The sequence below is a fragment of the Carassius auratus genome, chromosome 21 (genome assembly GCF_003368295.1).
Source record: "Carassius auratus strain Wakin chromosome 21, ASM336829v1, whole genome shotgun sequence".
Taxonomy (NCBI): domain Eukaryota; kingdom Metazoa; phylum Chordata; class Actinopteri; order Cypriniformes; family Cyprinidae; genus Carassius; species Carassius auratus.
Genome location: NC_039263.1, coordinates 23,202,903 through 23,225,286, shown reverse-complemented (window position 1 = coordinate 23,225,286; position 22,384 = coordinate 23,202,903). Strand labels below are relative to the sequence as shown.

General features: G+C 36.8%; 1 protein-coding gene across 2 annotated transcripts in view; it reads left to right on the top strand.

The window, feature by feature from the left end:
- Positions 1-8,115: 8,115 nt before the first annotated feature.
- LOC113038996 (synaptic vesicle glycoprotein 2C-like) overlaps positions 8,116-22,384 on the top strand; it is a 38,050-nt gene continuing 23,781 nt past the window's right edge. Inside the window, exons 1-2 of one of the 2 annotated variants that reach the window (XM_026196843.1) lie at positions 8,116-8,479; positions 13,948-14,688. In XM_026196843.1, coding sequence (XP_026052628.1) covers positions 14,112-14,688 — 577 coding nt within the window. In that variant the 5' untranslated portion in view covers positions 8,116-8,479; positions 13,948-14,111. Of the gene's footprint in view, positions 8,480-13,947; positions 14,689-22,384 lie in introns of those variants that run through there. The other variant, XM_026196844.1, reaches the window with a different exon arrangement.

Below are 22,384 nucleotides of genomic sequence, written 5' to 3'. Positions count from 1 at the left end.
AATAATAAAGTCCAATTTGGAGAAAAAAAGACTAACTATGTTCTTTGTGACTTTACATCATGCAGTTCTGATTTTATAACTTGCAGTTGCACATTTGTGTCTCACAATTCTGTGAAAAAAGGAGGATAAAATGTCAGAATTGTGAGATGTAAAGATAGATAGTTTACATGAGCTAACAGTAAAAACACTCATGAATAATGTATTGATCTTAGGTAATATTTATTTCGACATTTACTAATGCATCATCAAAGCAAAATGTGTCATTAATGCAAAATCTGTTATCTATTGGTTCTGAGCTAAAATGAACCATGTTGTATTTTTATTAAGTAATGCTAGGAAAGAATACTAAATAATGAAACAAATGTATTGCTCATTGTTAGTTATGGATTACATTATGTGAACTAACGGGGCTACATGGAGGTTTATTAAAATGTGTGTAAATCATGTTAAATGTTACTTGGAACACATTAAGACATAAAAGATTTGAGAAAATGAGTCACACTTCCCAAAACTGCAGTATCGATAGAGCAGTGTGAACATTCATCAAAACATCTCCTTTTGTGATCCACGGACAGCCAGAAGTAAATAACAATCATTTTCATTTTCAGATGAGCTATTTCCTTTTACATGAATACAATCTCTCTGTCCTGTCATTAAAGCTCACTGTAGAGATGATGGTTCTGCCTCTGAACATAAGAAGAGAAGCGATATTACCACAGTCTATCAGCTCAGAGATGATGGAAACTATGTGTCATCACTGAGAAACCCATCAGTGTTTGAAGCGCACACACACACACACACATACACACACACACACACACACACGCACTCACACACACACACACACACTCACACACGCACTCACACACACACACACACACACACACAGAGCTGTGTCAGCCCTTCGGGGTGGGTTTCCCTCCTCCGCTCACGACTCACGCCGCAAACCTGTCATGTGACTCCAGACAGCCAATCAGATGCAGCAGAGCGGGGATTCCATGTGTGTGGGAGTAAAAGCTTCAAATAAATGACACATTAGAGCTTAACGCAGTACTGCACTTCACCATTAACTTCCACATACGCTTATATGAGGGAATTGAGCTCAGAATCAAATTAAATCCTATTTAAAGATGATGTGGGTGGCATATTGAGATCATCTACACACAAAAATATAGGCTACGCAATCCTCATACTCAGGGTTAGAACAAATCTTTCACCATTTTATTTGGGCAACCACAGAGAAAAAAATTCAGACCTGTTGACTGATCACATTTAAATGTTTCAGTTGGCCAAATTTAATTATTATTAATTTAATTTTATAAATTCAGTTAGGCCAATTGAAAATTTGAGATGTAACCAGCTACTATACATTTTTGAGCTGGAGAGGTTTTTATTTTTCACAGTGTATATTATGATTGCTAGGTGTTTTCTATGATCGTATGGTCTTTAAACATGACTTGTGTCCTTCAGTATTTAGTCATGGATTTTATTTCACCTGTTTTCTGGTGAAAATTGTGCATTTGATCACTTAGTAAAGTAAAATATTATTTGAGGGGATTTGCAAATGCTGTGGAGTAAGAGAGAGCGTTACAGTTCACACACACACACACACACACACACACAGGCTTCTGCTCGGTGGAGAAAAAAGCCAATTAACATCAATGTCAGCAGTCATTTATTATCCGTGGAGGTAAGCTGAGAGGACGGCGAGAGGAAGCTCCCTCCACCTCCTCTAACTCTCACTCTTTCTCACTCTTTCTCTCTGTATTTCTCTTCTCCTCGTCTGTGATGCAGCAGATATTTAGTGCCGAATGCTGACGGCTCTTCCAGCTCATTGTTCCTCAGATCTCGTATTGACAGAGCCGCACCTGATGTCTGCACGCACAGCCCCGCACCTGTGCCAGGTGTTTGACGGCACGTCCCTGACCCGAGACGATGACTGCCGCCGTCTGACAACACCAGATCTGTCGATGGGTCACATAATCAAATCTTCATATAAATAACGTGATTCCTGTTCCTTGGACAGCCAATATATTTTTCTTTTTATATAATAGTTATAAATAGTTCAGGATTACTTGATAAGGATTAGAATATGCTATATACATTTCCTTTAAAAGTATGGAATAATTTACATTTTTTATTTATTTTTTTGCTCTGAAAGAAGTCTCTTCTGCTCATCAAGACTGGAATTATTTGATGAAAATTACAGTAAAATTTATTAAATATTATTACAACATAATATAGCGGTTTTACATATGAATATATGTTTAAATGTAATTTATTTCTGTGATGCACAGCTGTATTTTCAGCATCATTCCTCCAGTCTTCAGTGTCACATGATCCTTCAAAAATCTGCTGCTCAAGAAACATTTCTGATTACTATCAATGATTATGCTCCCCAATATGTTTTAGGAAACCATGATTAGGTCAATTAGATTTCAAAAAGAAGATTTTAAATTAATGCTTTCATTAAGCAAGTATGCATTAAATTGATTAGAAGTGACAATAAAGACATTTATAATGTTAAAAAGATTTATATTTCAATTAAATGCTGTTCTTTTGAACTTTCTATTCGCCAAAAAAAACTGTATTTTTGGATCAAATAAATTCAGCCTTGATTAGACTTCTTTTAACGAGCCTAAAAAAATGTATGTTTATTTTTAGGGCTACACATAACACTTGACTGGTACTATACTGTAAGACTGACCAAATGAAAACATTGAAATGACGTACAGTTAATTGTCCTTCACCATACAGCATGTCAGTGTGACATCTGACCAAACCATGATCGCTTCATTTACCACATTAAAAAATCACACATGACAGAAACACATAACAGTAGGCCTCACAGCGATGACTGACACATCAGGACAACACCCGCCCATTCCTGTCATGTGACCGCCGGGTCACTTCAGCACTAGGCAGGTCATATTTGTGGAAATGTGAATAAAGAGTTTGCACAGCTGAACTATGAAAGGGCCACTCGCTGTCTATAAGAGCTGTAAGCGTGAAACAGATGCTATTCATGAGCAACACAACCCAGAGAGAGAAACTGACATAAATATAGTCTATAGTCCAGAATAAAGAGGAGAAGAGAAACAACTGAGGTGTATTGAAGAGATTGTTTTCTTCCTACAGTCCAAAGTGAAGTGAATGAGTTCAAGCGGGCGGCACTTAAAAATAGCATCCGTTGATGATGGACGTCATTCATTAGGGCTTTCAGGCTTTTCCAGCACACACACTAATGTCAAATTCACGCGGTGTCTATGAAAACATCCGTGTGTCTCACGAATCTTTCACACAAACACACACACACGGTGCTCACTGTCGGAAGCTCATATGATGAAAGAGACACAAATCTGTCCTTTGAATAATTTACATAGGGCAGTTCGGCATTATTTCAGCTTTCTCGGCCTTGAATGAAACGATTCACCAGTGTTTCCCTGCCAGATGAAATCCTCAAAGACTGGGAAGTGCAGCACAAATCCATCATGATTGTCATCAAGCACATATACACCAATGTTCAAAACTATGGCGTTTGTATGATTTTTAAAACACTTTAAAGTCTCACCAAGGCTGCATTTATTTGATTAGAAATACAGTAAAATCAGTACATTTTGAAATATCACTGCAATTTACAGCAACAGTTTTCTATGTAAATGCATTTTATCATAGAATTTATTCCTGTGATCAAAGCTGTATTTTCAGCATCATTACTCCAGTCTCCAGTGTCACATGATCTTCAGAAATCATTCTGATATACTGATTTGCTGCTTAAGAAACATTTCTGATTGTTATTATGTTGAAAACAGTTGTGCTGCATTCATATTTTTGTGCAAGACATGCTGCATTTTATTTTTCAAGATTCTATAATAGAAAGTTCAAAAGAACAGCATTTTTAAAAATAGAAATCTTGAATAATAAATAAAATAAATTATTTTAATATAACTTACTAACCCTAGAAATTAACTGTAATTTATAATGAGATGAGATGCATTTTTTTGTGCATATGACTGTTTTATAAATTATAGGAAATTGTCATTATTATTTAAATGAACAGTTTTATTAATTAGGTCCTTCAAAGAAATGCCCCTCCCACTTCCCTTTTAGCTCCGCCCCTGTCTGCCATTCATTTAACTAGATTCAGTTCATACATCTCATTTCTCCTTTGACCTTTGAACCGTGCTGCACTGATTACAGCTTTGGCAAACTAAAAGCCAGCTCTGTGTTTCACAGATAACATTGGAGACAGACACTCACAGTAAGAACAGCACTTAAAGAGGATTGGAAATGTTACCGCTGACTGAGAGGGTAAAATCAGCCGCTCTCTGGGTCAGACTGAGAGACAGAGGAGATGGCGAGGTTAATTACATCAGACAGCCAGAGAAAAATCCAGCATGTGTGGAGGCTCACCGTAAGAAGTCCTTTCTCCAGGTCCAGCCAATGTCAGCCTTTCATATTTCTTCTATATTTACAATAAAGCAATAAGTCACCAAGAACACAATTACAGTGGTTTTTACCATTAAGGAGGCTTTGGCTTCTCTGCCTACCAACAGCAAGCTTTAAGTAAGTTCACCCCAAAAAAATGTATTGAGCTGAAAATATATTCACTCTCACGCCATCCAAGATGTAGATTAGTTTGTTTCTACATCAAATTTGGAGAAATGTAGCAATGCATCACTTGCTCACCACTGCAAGTGAATGGGTGCCGTCAGAATGAGAGTCCAAACAGCTGATTAAAACATCACAATAATACACAAGCAATCCACACCACTCTGGACCAGCAGTTAACATCTTGTGAAAAAAAAGCTGCTTGCTTGTAAGAAACAAATCCAGCATCAAGATGCTTTTAACTAAAATATAAATCCATCAACCATAATTATGCGTTCTCTAGTGAAAAAGTCCATCTCTTGTTGACTCTCGTGTTAAAATCCACCAAAATATTTAGTTTTGGCTTGTAAATGGTGCTTAATCTGTGCTGATTTATCTCCTGATTCAGACCAGATGACTTTGTCACTGGAGGAAGTGTTGTTATGAATTATAGATATGTTTTAGTTAAAAGCGTCTTGATGGATTTGTTTCTATAAAAAAAGCAGCGTTTGGCTTCTCAAGACATTAACTGATGGACTTGAGTGATGTGGATTACTTGTGGATTATTGTGGTGTTTTTATCAGCTGTTTGGACTCTCATTCTGACGGCACCCATTCACTGCAGAGCATCCATTGGTGTGCAAGTAATGCAATGCTACAATTTTCCAAATCTGATGAAGAGAAAGACTCAACTACATCTTTGATGGACTGAGAGGGAGTAAGTTGTCATCAAATTGTCATTTTTGGGTGAACTATTCCTTTAAGTGAGGAGCTATCAAAGAAGGAAAGTAATGTTCTGAAGTTCAAAGCAGGTGTGTCTGTGTGTCTGAGAACTGTTTTGGACTGTGCCGTAATGAGCAGCATCATTTCTGAAAGTTTGCATGCAGAAAGTGAATGTTTTGGCAGACAGTGGAGAATTTAAACAGGCACCAATTACACTCTTCCCATCCACCCACAGAGGTCTTCAGTATAACCCCGCAGGTGTGTGTTTTATCAGCAAGCAGGAACAGCTTCTCTCTCGCACACACACACAAATACACACACACATTACTAACAGCTCCCTGTTTTTCAGGTTATTTGCATGAAATTAGACGCCCACTGATGCATGTAATTGCATATCAATTAAAACCAATTTTACATGTCCAGATAATAATTTAGAGAGATTTCAGAACATTGTGTTGCTATTTACAAAACTTTGTACTTTTTTCAGGGCTGGAAAATGTACCATGATACATGCATATCTATCTACCTATATATTTATATATATGTGTGTGTGTGTGTGTGTGTGTGTGTAATATATGTTAATGGATGTTCAGTGGTAATTTGACACTTTTAGATGTTTTTGTTAGTTTTCCTTTGGTCAAATGAAGTTTATAGATGATCTGATCATCACTTCCTCACACAAGGGACTGCCTGACTTCTATCCCACAACCCTTTGCTCCAGGCTCTGATCATCAATATGTCAGCTCCATGGCAACATGCCGCCCTCTCACACTCACACTTAACTCTTAAGTGTATTAGAGGAAGAGTTATTCAAATCAAAGAGAGCATGCTAATTATAGTGTCACAGACACATGCAGACGGGCTCAAGCCCCTGCCCTTTTTATAAATTATTCAAAAGTGCCCCTCTCAGACAAATACCAATGATATTGTTGTCAAAAAAACAAAATGCATTTGAATTATGATTAAGATGAAAATGTGTACAAAACAGTAATTCATTTCTTAAAAGTTCCTGTTTATTTTTTCATATCTGTCAATCTGAGCCATTGCTATGGTTGCGTGCGTTTTGCTTGACTGACTGATATTCAACAGTCTGTTCAGAAAACATTTTATTTATCATAGAATCCTGAAAAAGTATCACAGGTTTCCAACATTGATAATAAATCAGCATTTCTTAAAACGTATGTTAAATATAAAATAGTAATACTTCCAAACTTTTGAACTATAATTAATTTTTTTACATATTTACATAAAAAATTATATTTAATTTATATATATGTACATATATATTATGAATGAACTATTTGCTAAAAATATATATTTAAAGTAATTATTCAGGAATTATTTATTCACAAATAAATTATTTCTTGCAGTATATATTGCTGAAATTAAAATTTTATAATTCCAGAATTTGAAACAAATAAATAATATTTTTGTGTTAAACTTTTTATATAAAAAATGTATATGAAATGTAAATATATAAAATTTTAAAGTACTCATTCAGAAATTAATGATTCATAAATAATTGCAACAGTTTATATTTATATTGTTCCTGAAATGATCAATTAAATGAATTAAATTAATCAAAATTAAATACATTACATATTATTACTCTGTTTATATATTTTATAAATAAAATAAAATATGTACTATATTTCTATTATAGTATTTCATTCAAAATCAGCCACTGAAAAGCTAAGCTATTAATCTGTACATGCATATGCAGTATAATGTAACCAAAGATTTGGCAATGCCAAGCTTCTTTTAATGTGCCAGTAAAGTTTCTTGAATGTTAAGAGAGAAGGAAACTTTATTAGTGCCCATTTCAGCTGAAAAACTCTAAACAGCTGGTGTTGGATGTGAATGCGAGTGCATTAGCATATTTATTGCGGCCATTAGAATGAGCAGGGAACCCTGCACTCTTCCTTCCTGCATCTTCATCCCTCTTTAGATTCTCAAGATTTCCAAGAGGAGGAGAGGATCATTCAGAGAGTTCAGAGTGGTTCTTTCCGTACGGGTGGAGAGGCCGGATAGGATGTGAGATGGATTTCTCTCCCAACAGCTCTCCAGGGAACCGTTTTAGCTCTAAACAAAACAGAAAACCCTCCTCGAGGCAGGGACTCATTTCACACATACTTCTCGTATTCATTTTATGTCTTTGTGATGTTAATGGACATTGACTTGAAAACCCATCTGACCTCTTGTTAGAGTCAGTTCTGTGAACTCCAGCTGAAACTCTGAGCTTCTGATCCCAGATGACGTAACGGGTCCGAGGGGAAGCGATCATGAACGTTTGCTTCCATATTCTCCTGTCTGTGGCGGTTTAGGTCTTTCTGGGTCTGTAAGATCAGTTCTGTGTCATTCTGATGTATATGGATCTGATCTATATAGATATGATCTGCTATATGGATCTGGTTTTGTTCTGTGGGCTTCTGAGTAGGTCTGCTTTATGTAAATATGATCTATGTAGTTCTGTGAGGTTTGTTTTTATGCATCTGTGACTGTGAGGTTCTGTGGGATGGTCTGTGTGGTTCTGAGCAGATCTGTTCAAATCTGATCTAGTTGGTTCTACAGGGTTCTGTCTAGTTCTCTGCTTCATATGGATCTGCATGTGTTTTCTTCAGCACCATGGAGAGTTCCATTCCGAGCGTCCCGCGTTCTATTCCATCTCGCGCTTGGCGGGAGTTCAATCACGACGGGTCGCGTGCAGAACCCCAGTTCTATTTTTTTTTTTTTTTTTTTTTTTAATTCTGACTGTACCGCTGAGGCGTGAGTGTCGGGGGAAGCGCAGAAAGTTAAAAACACGAAGCACTCCAACAAAAGCAGGAAAAAGCCCCAGAGCCTCCAGAGAATCGTGACTCGAGGAGAAAGAGCAATGCGTCACGGGTGGGTGGGGGTGTTCGTATCCACGCATTCAGTCATAGTCACTATGATCCTAAACGCGCTCATTTCGCTCCCCCGCCCCGCGTCGCGTCACATTCACCGGGGCTGCCCGCGATACAACTATTGATTCCATCTCTCTCTCTCCCTTCCTCCTTCTCTCCCTCTCTCCATCACTTCTTCTCAGCTTTTCTTTAAGTGCTGCAGAGAGCACTGCTGCTGCTGCATTGTGAGGAGAGAAAGAAAAACACTGAAGGAAGATCCGCGTTAACGCGTTCAGAAATCTGTCGGTAAGTGAGTTTTTCTGTAGCTTTACGCACGAGTCTAAAATCAGCGTTAAATCAACTTTAGCGGCATTCAGGGAACGTTCACACGGACGCGTTGTTGCGTTCGCATTTTTAAAAAGTTAGTATTTTTATCATACTGTAAGACGTCATGTTACGAATGCAACGCGAAGACGCAAATCCTATGCTTGTGTAGCTACATTAAATAATAATTAAAAACAGCATAACGCATTCTGTGTGAACGCTTCTTATTAAAAGCGGTGTCAAACCTGATTAACATTTATGACGTTTCGCTCGTGACCAATTTTTTTCCCCTTTAAGATTGCGACCTGAAAGTAGGCAAACCATGCAAAACGCATCAAAAATTACTTTATATCTTTTGTACGTCAGTTTAGACAAATTTAAAATATGTTTTGGTCAAATATAATTAAGTTAGAGGTAATCTGCTAATTAAATGTGTGTTTATGAGGTTTTTACAAATTAAACAAATTACTGTGTTAGGGAGGAATTTGAGTTTTTAATCAGGAATTTAACATTGCAAAATGTATATGCACCAGAAAAGTTTAGTTTTATTTGTGAGTCATTATAATTTCGTTTTGTACTTGAGAGGCATACATTTGGAATATTTGTTCAAGAGCAAATATTCAAGATTTTTAAGCTTGAATGCTGTTTTTTTTTTTTTTTTTAGTGTAAAGGGAGAAAATCTTTTCCCATATAACAATTGGTATCTCTCAAGCTCCACAAAGGACAAAAAGAACATATAATTAGTTAAAAAAAGTTCATTTTCTGAGCCTTTTGAGAGCTTTGTGTGAGGAACAGACCACAAGTGATGTCAGTGACTTCAAACAACATGATTGGTTATTGAGACCAAACGTCACTGACAACAATATGAGAAGTTTACTAGTAAATAGTGACTTAGATTTGGTTCTGTTCCTCATGCAAAACATTATAAGACTTGAGATGACATGGAATATAGTTGAATGGATCACTTTTATTACAAGTTCACTGCTTTACTGGAGCTTGACAGATGCAAGCAGCTGTTTTGCATGCTTAAAAATGATTATTTTGACAGAAAGCTTGTACTATTCCTTTATGCAGTAAGCTTTGAAAAACCCATAAAGATCTAGCATTATTCTGAAGACTGAAAAAGACGAATGTGTATGTGTGTGTGTTAAGTTGCTCAAGGGCTCCCAGTGGTGTCCTGGGTTGTGGAAAGAGAAAACGAGTGTGTCACTTTAGGAACTTGTTCCCTGACAGAGCAAAATTTGTGTGACTGTCACAAGCAGACAGAAATCCACCTGAAAATGTGTCATGGAGGCATGTGTGTGTGTGTGTGACAGAAAGATAAAACGGAGAGGGAGGGGATTGACTCCCATGCACAATGTCAAGACAGGCGAAATCTCATTACGGGGTGCAGCTTGCGTCAGAGCCGGACTGTGATTGATGCCTTTTCCCGGTTGTGCTGGCGATTCACGCGCAGACTGATGACTTTTCGCCAAGTGGTAGTAAAAGGGTGAAGCCGGCGGTGCATGAAACAACCTGGCTGAGAGAAAGAAAGATGCGATGAATACACAACTATAGCACCGTCCTGTAACTGGAAATGTATCTTTGCTATAGTGAAGTGTCGTACTGAAAATGCATGATAATATTATTATTTTATTTTTTTGCACATGATGGTACCAAGGTATTCTTTTTAAGAAATATTTTCTGTAAATACAATAAACCATACACAGTACATGGCAATCAGATGATGCCTTAACTGCACCTTTTGCAGGGGGTTTTAGTAGAAATCTTACAGTGATGACCGGTTTTAACCGGCACATCTGCATTAGCCTGCGTTTCGGCTGCTCCTTTGACATTTACCATCTTTATGAGGAGACTAAGAATGATCTACTTTTATTCTGGTGAACAACATATATATTTAAAGCCAAATACTTTACATCCTATTCAGGTGTTCTTTAGGAAGTATCATAGTATATATTTAATTATATTTATAGACTTGCACTCTATAGATGCATCAGATTTTTTTTATGTTATACAATCACTCTCATATATGAGTGTGTCAGCTGATCAATAGAATGGATCAGACAAAGTGTCCCCCAGCACACAGAGCTGTGACCTTTGACCTGTAGTCTGAGCCACTGACAGTAAAGCACAGACATTCACTGGTTTTCATTTTCACTTAAATAGTGGTGTCCTGAGTTGTGTCAAATGAGTTTATAAATATAACAATATAAAATGCAGTCACACTTAATTTGAGATTCTACAAACTGCATATACTCTATAGTGGTAAAATAAACGATTAAAACTTTGTTGTAAAATGGCAGGTTAATTTTATTTAGGATACAGATATTATTTAATGTGACTCAATCCACTTCTTTAGGTTATTTTACCATGATACTTTTTAGTTTTATAGATAAATAACTGCAGTTTTTAACTTTTTACAGTGTACAGGTTCACCTAAACCAATACTACAGGATTCTGTCACTTACCAAAATATAGATTTTTCTCCACTAAATGATAAAATCCTCTTGAATACATTGCACAGTATGTACAGTCTGTATATTGTTCTTGAATTGCTGTATGATTATTGATGTTTTGTGATCAGCGTTTTGCACTCAGGGATTTTAAAATACCAGAATGAAAGGTAAAATTCAAGTTTAAACTTGCTTTAAAATGCTATGATTAAGAATGTTCTGTTCTATCTGGAACCTTATTTAATCTTATTTATTTTCATCCACTTTATATACCCTGGTTTTATTCAGGATGAAAATATGATTTATTATTATGATTCAATCCACTGAACTACTTTAGATTATATTAACTTTATTTTATTGTTCTATAATGTAACAATATCAAAACGTGTTTACAGAATGCAGTTTTTTTATTTTTCTGTAATAAGTGTCAAATTATTTCCCTTCATCCTTTTAATATATCCCAGTTTTATTCAGAATATAAATAACATGACTCTATTTACATTATATCAACATATATTTTTAGTATTTAAAGCCTTTAATATCTTCTGTACTGTAATGTAACAGCACCTTTTAACTCCTTACATCATGCAGTTTCACCACAATCAACTTTTCTTTGTTGTAAGTATGCTTTTTACTGTATAGGTTATAGATCAAACTGTAGGAATCTGTCTACATTAGACACACACACACGAAACACACTCCATTGCCCTCATCCCATCTGTGCAGGCGTCCAGTAAGAGCCTCGCAGCTGCTGGAGAGTCCCAGTGACCAGTGAAGCCTTCGGGCATCCATCATTACATTACTGCAGTGTGTGTGTGTGTGTGTGTGTGTGTGTGTGTGGTCTTCAGTTGTGTAAGAAGTGATCTGTTTTGCGCAAGGTGAATCAGGGACAGTGGAAAGCAGCTCGACCTTCCTCGCTCAACTTTATAATTACTCACTCCAACACGTCGTCAAACACTAGTCATTTAGAGTTGAAGGTGTGTGTGTGCATGTGTGTGTGTGTTGTATTTAGTGCAATTCCCCATTTGTGGAGGGTCAAAGCGTTCTGCGGCGTCCCGTTCCGTCCCCACCCATGCTCATATCGGGGTTAATGCAGGAAAACGGATGTCGCATTGATTACATCAGCCCTCCAATGATGTCACTGTTACGTCAGGGAATGCCTTTATTTGGTATAAGAGGAAATGATGTCATGCTTTGCTGGTTTTTAGGTCTGGCTGTTGCCGCAGCGTTCCAGACGTGCCATTTTGAGGGGTCTTCTTTTATAGTTTTAATGAAAATGCTGCTTTTTTTGAGAAGATGTCTGATTGATCGATTGATCTGTTATTGCGTGTTACGGGTGAAATCTCACATCATGTCTTCTTATAGTATTTCATGTTAAGTTGAATAGTGTGTGAGAGGGAAAGTGTGCGTGTGTTTCCCTCTATGATTAATGAGGGCTTCTCCGACAGCATCAGCGGCCCGTGAAACACAACTCTGAGCTAGATCTGGACAGGCGAAGGTTTCGCTGATTTTTCAGGAAAGAGGCCGAATGCACGTCTCCACTACAACAGTGAATCATTTCTGAGAATCGAATCTTTTGATTCATTTGTTGTGTTGTTTCGTCTTCATCTGCTCCCAAACCTTGCGATTTGACATTTTAAATACGTTTTAATAAATGACTGTGGTGAATATTACACTCAAGATTACGCTGATGCATTTAGAGTCAAAAGAATTGTTTATGAGATGCATTGCCAAGTATGCTTGCATGCACAAGAAATGTATCTTGGTGACAGAAGAATTCGTTGAGAAAAAGTATTTAAAAATAGTAATACAAATAAATAATTAATTAAATAGATTAATAATTAATAATCATTTTTTATACAGATATTTGAAACTCAGATATTTGGCTTACAAATGCAAGAGTTAATTAATATTAATCATATTCTAATGATGATTAGCATATTGGCCAGACTGAAATTCATCCCTATTTATCAAATGTCAGCTCAAATCAAGATGCACAAAACATTCTGCAAAATAAAATCTGTTCAGTCATTCTTGGGTTCAGCTTGTGATTGTCAGGAACTGTTTTTGGCCGTATATATTGTTCTTGAGTTGCTGTATGATTATTAATGTTTCTGGATTTAATGCATTTTGGTTTTATAGACTAAAACACCACAACTAGAGGAAATAAAAAGTTTTCTCCTTCTCAGGGATATCTGGTATCTGTGAGACCGACTGATCATTTTCAAAGAGATTTGCTGAGTGGACTTGGTTCAGAGAAAGCGTGTGTGTGTGTGTGTGTGTGTTTATTCTTCAGATGTGAGGAGATAAAGTGAGATGAGTGTGTGTTTCTGCCGGAGAGAGGAATGGTGCTGCAATGCAGCAGGGCTCTTCTGTGTTTGGGATCCTGAGAAGATCCTCCAGAAGTGTCCGTCTGCATCCGCTGGTCTCTTCTTCTTCATTTCTCTTTGACTCTGTCCTGTTCATGTCCACATCTCTTCCTGTGGAGGTTGGGCTCTCTGTCCTCTGCCCGCTGTGTCCGTCTGATTTATAGCTCTCCTGTGTTTCTTCAGGACACATGAGCAGGAACACCAGAGATCTGCAACGCTTCCACTTTTCCAATTACAATTATTGAGGTTAAACCAAAAATACCTAAAGTAGACTGACATTTGATAATAATTCAGAGGGTATTTTTTGAATGGTGTGTGTAGATAGATAGATAAAAGCAGTAATATTGTGAAATATTTGTACTATTTAAAATATCTGCTTTCTATTTGAATATATTTGAAATCGTATTGAATTTCATTTGGACAACTTTAAAGGTGATTTTCTCAATATTTAGATTTTTTTGCACCCTCAGATTCCAGATACTGTCCTCCTAACAAACCATGCATTAATGGAAAGCTTGTTTATTCAGCTTTTAGATGATGTATAAATCTCAGTTTTGACAAATGTACACTTAGTTGTTTGTGCCTGCTGTAGAGAATGAAAATATGACTCTGTTTCTTCTTCCCACAGTTTCCTTCTCCTCTGAGTGAATGAAGCTGTCTGTCAGAAGGAACCGCACACTTCACACACATCTCCTGTCCGTCTCCAAACAACTCGAGCCATTGATCTCATCCTCTGAAACACACGTTTGATTCCTGACTTCTGCAATCACCAAACAGCTAAACACTGCACAGATGGAGGACCCCTACAGAGACAAGACGTCTCTGGTCAAAGGTGCTCGAGACATCGCCAAGGAGGCGAAGCGCCACGCCGCCAAGAAGGTCAACAAAGTGGTGGACCGCGCTTCGAACGAATACTCCAGCCGCAACTACAGCCGCTTCGAAAACGACGAAGACGAGGGCGCTGACGAAGACCGTTACTGTTATCAGGACGGTCAGGCTCAGCGGGAGGATGACGAGGGATCCAGCGACGCCACCGAGGGCCACGACGACGAGGACGAGATCTACGAGGGCGAGTATCAGGGCGTGCCTGCAGGGGGCGGGGCTACAGATGGGCGTGGCCTGCCTCTGGCAGATGGGATGAAGGACAAGCGAGAGCTGGACAAGGAGAGAGAGGCGGATGAGGAGGAGCTGGCGCAGCAGTACGAGCTCATCATCCAGGAGTGCGGACACGGACGCTTCCAGTGGCAGCTGTTCTTGGTGCTCGGCCTGGCGCTCATGTCTGACGGGGTGGAGGTGTTTGTGGTGGGCTTCGTGCTGCCCAGCGCTGAGACCGACATGTGTGTGCCCAACTCTGGAGCCGGGTGGCTGGGTGAGTCTGCCCTGAACACACTTCATTTTATGACATGGAACGAAAGTGACATGAGTCAAAATTATAGATTTTCTTTTATGCCATAAATCATTAGAATATTAATTAAAGATCATGTTCCATGAATACATTTTGTAAATTTCTTACCGTAAATATATCAAAACTTAAAATTGGATTAGTAATATGCTACTATAAGCATATTACTATATAGTATCCCTATAGGGGGGGGGGGGTTTGCACCCTCAGATTCCAGATTTTCAAATAGCTGTACAGTATCTCAGACAAATATTATCCTGTCCTAACAAACCATACATCAATGGAAAGATAATGTATTCAGCTTTCAGATGAAGTATACAGCTCAAATGTCAAAAAGTTTACCTTATGTCTGATTTTGTGGTCCACGGTCACATATTTTAAATTGCCACATTATGGATGAACCTTTTCCCCAAATTATGCTCCCCCTCCCCCCAAGTTCAATTTTTTATGCTTTAGGATTTATAGAGTCCATTTTAATGGTTAAATTGTCTAACTAACTGTTTTCACAAAACATATACAATTTAAGAACAATTTATTAAAGGTTTAACTAAAATTGTCATAGTTTTAGGGCCCAATGAAATCCATTTGTATTTTTTTTAACCAAAATTCATGCTTTCTGTTGTAAATTTTCTAGTTTCAGTTTTAAAGGTTTAATTACCAAAAATTATGTCTAATCGGTTAACTTTAATACACTGTTAGACCTTAACAGGTTTTTTTTTACAGTAAAATATTGTTCCCAGATGATACAGCAAAACACTGGCTATTTTACAGTTATTTACCCTAAAAAATACAGCAAGGGTTAACAGTGCAGTTAAATAAATATTTACATTAATAGAGCCCTATGAAATGTATTTTAAAAGAAATCAGATATTTTTATGTTCTCTCTTTCTCACTTTATAACATGTAAGTTTATTAATGTTTAGTTTTGTACATTAAACAATGTTTTTTTTATTGCCAAATCAAGTTGCCTCTTGAGCTCACATTAAAATGAGCAAAATCACAAAACCAGTTATTACTTTAATAAGCATAAAAATACACAGTAAACATGAATATTGGGTAAAGTAGTCAGTTCTGAATAGATTCATGTTATTATTGACTGATATCTTTTTTTAAGAAATTAATACTTTCATTCCACAATGATGCATTAAATTGATCGAAAGTACCAGTAAAGACATTTATAATGTTACAAAACATTGCTATATATATATATATATATATATATATATATATATATATATATATATATAGCTTTAGTGAGCAGAAGAGACTTCTACAAAGATTTTTCTAATAAGGCACTGACAAACCCAAACTAGTGAACGCACCTCTGTAATCTTGAGCTGGAGTCTGTAGGAGTTGAGCAGAGCTTCTATTATTCATCTCTGTCTTTGTACCCACACGTTTCTGTCTGTATTCACATGCAGTAAAGACGACAAGCTGCTTTTTTACGCCCTTTGATGTAATGAAGGGTTTTTTCCTTGTAATGTGTGTGTGTGTGTGTGTGTGTGTGAGGGCTTGTATATGGTGTGTAATGTGGGTGGTTGGGTGGCGTTTGCCAGCGATATCCTTCTGTGTCGTGCTTGTTTGATGGTTCGTGCTTGTATGAATGCGTGTGTGTGTGTGTGTGTGTGTGTGTGTGTGTGGGCAGTGACTGTCGTTGTATTGTTCGATGATCTCTTTGGGTCTGGATGAGTTTATTGTTTTGGCAGCAGGTAGAGCAGCACATGTGTGGGTAGATTTTAGTCTATTTAAGAGGAATGTGTGTGTTTCAGTCAGTTATTAGTTGAACACTGGGGTCTTTTACCAGGATTTTAGGTTGCTTTGGTAGTTGCTGCATGATGTTTTTTTATATTTTTATTTTTTTGCTCCCAAATTAAGTTTTTATTTTTTGGATCAAAGTTTACATTAAATTATAGTAATCAGAAAGCATAACCAATTAACTGATTTCCCAAAAATACAACTGTGCAAAATGTATTTAATGTGTAACAAAAATTAGGTTGCATTTTTAGGGCCCTATATAAAGTTCTGCACAACAGAGGTTTACTGTTTAAATTAAAACATGGGAAAATGTGTGAAAAATGTGTTATAGTATTATTATTATTATTTTTTATTTTATTTTATTATTTATTATTATGAGAGGTACATTATGCTGTTCAATACTAATATATTTATACCACAATTTCTTCAAGTTGAAGCAGATTTTGATGAATTGCGTGAAGATGTTTGAGTTTCTCTCTGTGTGTGATATGTATGATATGACCATAGTTGTTTTTTTTTTCTAATGAACACAACTATGTTTCATCAGCAGCAGTCCCTGTCATTATTTATGCGCTAGTTGGCTGTGATTGTGTTGCATCTCGCAGCATTTGTCTTTCAACAAGGACAGGAAAAGGACTGGTCACTGGAAACTTATTGCATCATGTCTGTGTAGGATATATGGTGAAACAGATATTTTAAGATTCGTGTGGTTGTTCAGCAATGCAGAGCTCATATCCTGATTTCATCAAACAATGTACAGTATTGCATTTGCATGTTCACTTGATGCATGAATTATTTGACTAAGTATAGTTGTTAATCAAAGAATGACGTCTCTTTCTCTGTGATTGGTTCGTGCAGATGCAGATCAATATTCTTCACTCAGACTTGATTAACTCTCATGTGCTCTTATCATTCACACACAGGCTTTGCTTCAAATCCCACAGAGTTGCCTGTCTATGGTAAAAATAAAAAATAAAATAAAACAAGAGCAATGCTGACTGTAAATATACCTGTTGGTCCATTTCATTCAATATTCGTTCGTATTTTACAATACTTATTATATAATATTTAATGTTTATAAATAATATGTAATATTTATTTAACAATGACAGTACATTTTATCACTGCTATTATAAATATTGAATAAATCAAATAATTAAATTTCTTTAAGTGAATTATTTACCAGATTTGACAAGTTATCATGGTTTACAAAAAGAAAAGACCAAAATAGAAGTAATGTAGACTATAAAAATATATTGTAGTTGTTTTAATATGTACTGTATATTATGTAATGCTTTAAATAATATTTACTATTTAGTTATTTAATACTTTTGTACTTTTATAGCTACTGTCACAAATGTTGAATAATGCATATAATTTTAATACAAATTTGCATGGATAATTTAATAAAATATTTTATGCTAGATTCTAAAGCAGCATCACATTTATCAAGGTGAAAATAAATTAATATATAATATAATTTATTATATAATTCTTTTTTAGTGATAAATAAATGTTTTTTGCAAATATTGAATAATTCAAATCATTCAAATCTCATTTTAGTTGAATTAATTAGCCATATATTTCATAAAAGCAGCATTACTTTTATTCTTTGTGAATGATGGATCCCTGTGAATAACATTTTAGTTTAGAGAAGTAACTACACATACGTTTAACGTTTCGTAAAAACGAAAAAAACAAGCGTGTGGTTTCTGTAAGTAGTGTGCCGTGTCTGGAGGTCAGTCGCAGCTTCATGCTCAGAAACGAGAAGCGAGACACGTTTCATCACATCTTCCATTATCTCTTATCTTTCTTCCTCTATTCTGCTCTTCTTCTCCCCTGCAGTAAAGCTGCTGTATTCACCCTCTCTCTCTGTAATCAGCCGCTCTTTTCCTCCTCCTGTCCTCTTTCGTACAGGACGACTCTTTCTTCCTAATGACGCTGCAATGATAACGGCCACCACACACACACACACACATTAGCAACAAGAACTTAACACAATCATGTAAAGCACACACAGTTGGCCTGCGGTCGGATCAATAACTCTGATCGATCAATTAAACGGCAGTCGGAGTGGATGGAGATATTCTGTAGCCCCGGATAAAGAGACGTCAATCACAGATGACATCAAGTGTCACCTCATTTGACCGTGAAACACACACTTGTTCAAGAGTCTATCTATCTATCTATCTATCTATCTATCTATCTATCTATCTATCTATCTATCTATCTATCTATCTATCTATCTATCTATCTATCTATCTATCTATCTATCTATCTATCTATCTATCTATCTGTCTATTTTGTGTGTGTTACCAAGAAATGACCATAATTCAGACATAGTTTTTAGAAATAGTGTAGATTACAGAAAGAGAGAAGGATGCAGCTCATGTTTGCTCGTGTGTTGGACAGATAGAGAGAAGAGCAGAATGAACTCTGAGAGGTGAGACACTCTTTCGCTGAAAAGACCCCTGAGAGGCGTCTGTAATATGCCCGACACTTTCTGATTTCACGCTTTACTGCTCTCTCTCTCTCTCTCTCTCTTGCTCTCTCTTATACTGCAGTATCAGCAACATCAGATGTTGTACAGATCAAGCTGATGTGTGTGTGTGTGTGTGTGTACTGTATATTAAATTCAAGAAATGAATACTTTTATTCAACACGGATACATTAAATTGATCAAAAGCAGCAAAAGATTTATATTTCAAATAAATGCTGTTCTTTTGTGCATTCAATTCATCAAAGAATCCTGCAAAATAAAAATGTACACACCATATACAGAAATGTTTCTTGAGCAGCAGATCTGTATATTAAAATGATTTCTGAAGATCATGTGACACTGACTTTGGTCACAGGAATAAATTCGGAAGTATTTTTTAATCAAATAAATGCAGCCTAAGAGAGACTTCCTTTAAAAACATAAAAAATCCATACAAACAAATACAGAATAATATGTAGATATGACCAGTTATTATTTGGTATATACAGTGTATTTATTCAAATAAATAATTATTATACTGTGTGTGTGTGTGCGTGTGTGTATGTGTGTGTGTGTGTGTGTGTCTGTGCACGTGCATGTATGTGTGTGAGTGTGCGTGAGTGTGTTTGTGAGTGTGTGTGCGCATGTATGTGTGTGTGTGTGTGTGTGTGTGTGTGTGTGTGTGTGTGTGTGTGTGTGTAAATGCAGGGTTAGGTGAGGGTTAGGGTTAGGTGTAGGGTTGGTGAAGGGCGATAGAAAATACAGTTTGTACAGAATAAAAACCATTACACCTATGGGATGAACACACTTTACACAAAAACAAACGTTTGTGTGTGTGTGTGTGTGTGTGTGTGTGTGTATGCGTGTGTGCATGTGTGTCTGTGTCTGTGTGTGTGTGTGCATCTATCCTGCGCTCTGATTGGTTGAGCCAATCAAACCATATTTACTCTTAATTATACAGTTATGTAGATCAGTCTCTGTAAATCTTGCCCATTTAACACACACATTGACCGTATGATGTGGATTCTATTCCAGTCCCTGTTTTCTGTATTCCTGTGTTTGGAGTCGTCCGTCTCGCTCCGGTTGTCGCTCGCGCGGGTTTCCGCAGGGATTTTCTGACGGATCGGGGGAATAACGGGAGATTCTCTGAGCTGAAATCAGTCGGGGAGAGGGAACGGGAGAGAGCCGGAGGAGCTCATTACTCTCACTGAATGCTGGGAAATTAATAACAAGAGCTTTGACATGTAGATTCAATTCACTAACATAATCACACATGAGAGGAAAGATTACGCAGGCAACGCAGCTGTACAACCAATAGAAAATATGCTGTGTTTCTCCAGATAAAGCAGAACAATCCACTGATGAAGCAGCTTCTGGTCTAAAATACAAAATTACAGATTCATACAAAATTATGGTTCATAACAAGTCGGAAAAGTAAATTCTACATAATAATAATAATACAGTTTAAGTTTAAAATAATTATACATTGTAAGTTTAAATTAATAATATATATTAATTGTTTAAATTATAAAAATGTGGTATTGTATATTTTTATTATTTATTTGTATATTATCATCTAAATTGAGATAATTGGTAGTAATATTGCTCTGATTTGAGTGCAATAAATATTTATGTTGTATGTATGTATATAATAAATATAAAATAAAACAAAAATGATACAAATAAAAAAACATAATGAAAGCTCTGTACTTCTGCTTTATTGTTACACATTTTTTTTGATTAACAATTTTTCTCCAAAGGAACTGCAGGAGAAACATCTGAGACAAAGCCAGTGTTGTTATTGTTCACTAAAACTATTAAAAATATTTTTCTAATTGAAATGAAGATGAAATAAAATACAATTTAAACAGACTGAAAAACTTAATAAAAAAAAAAGTTAGAAATCAAAAAATGTCATTATTGGTAACTAACTGACATAAGTAAGTTTATTTACAGTGACTAAAACTAAAACATATATATATATATGTGTGTGTGTGTGTGTGTGTGTGTGTGTGTGTGTGTGTGTGTGTGTGTGTGTGTGTGTGTGTGCGTGCGTGCGTGCGCGTGAGGCTGTGTGTGTGTGTGTGCGCACGTGTGTGTGTGTGTTTGTGTGCACGTGCGTGCGTGTGTGAGTGTGTGTGTGTGTGTGTGTGTGTGTGTGTGTGTGTGTGTGTGTGTGTGTGTGACCCTGGAGCACAAAAGCAGTCATAAGTCTCTGGGGTATATTTGTAGCAATAGCCAAAAATATATTGCATTTGTCAAAATTATAGATTTTTCTTTTATGCCAAAAATCATTAGGATATTAAATAAAGATCATGTTTCATGAAGATATTTTGTAAATGTCATACTTTAAATAAATCAAAACCTATTTTTGATTAGTAATATGCATTGCTAAGAGCTTCATTTGGGCAACTTTAAAGGCCATTTTGTCAATATTTTTTATTTTTTTTGCACCCTCAGATTCCAGATTTTCAAATAGTTACATCTCAACCAAATATTGTCCTCCGAACAAACCACACATCAATGAAAATATTATTTATTCAGCTTTCAGATGATGTATAAATCTCAATTTCAAAATGTGTGTGTGTGTGTGTGTGTGTGTGTGAGTGTGTGTGTGTGTGTGTGCAGAGTGACTGTAACACTGTGCGTGTGTGTGTGTGTGTGTGTGTGTGAGTGTGTGTGTGTGTGCAGAGTGACTGTAACACTGTGAGTGTGTGTGTGAGTGTGTGTGTGTGTGTGCAGAGTGACTGTAACACTGTGTGTGTGTGTGTGTGTGTGTGCAGAGTGACTGTAACACTGTGCGTGTGTGTGTGTGTGTGTGTGTGTGTGTGTGTGAGTGTATGTGTGTGTGCAGAGTGACTGTAACACTTTGAGTGTGTGTGTGAGTGTGTGTGTGTGTGTGCAGAGTGACTGTAACACTGTGAGTGTGTGTGTGTGTGTGTGTGCAGAGTGACTGTAACACTGTGAGTGTGTGTCTCTGAAAGCAGCTCTTTTGCTGATCGTAGCACACAGGTCTGTGTGTGTTGGTGTGAGCGAGCCGCAGTATTCAGTGCTGTCAGACAGTAATAGATGAGCGGGGCGTCCCGTCACGTCTGCACAGGGTGATAACACACACTCACAGAGAGAACGCCGAACACAGAGATAGAAAGAGATGACTCTGGGGTTTCCATTGGTCCAGCTTCTGCTCATCAGATGGGCTTCACTTACACACTGCCACATAAATCAGCGCTTTCATTACCATATCTTCAGTGAGCGCACAGGACTGGATTTATTGCATGCATATGTGTGTGTGTGTGTCTGAAGAAGTGTGGATAAATTAGTCTTTATTAACTCACAAAGAAACAATGAGCGAAATACACCTGTTATTATTTCTGTTGAAGCATTGCACGTCTGGAGTAACGTGTAGGTCATCTTTAGTTCTCATTTATG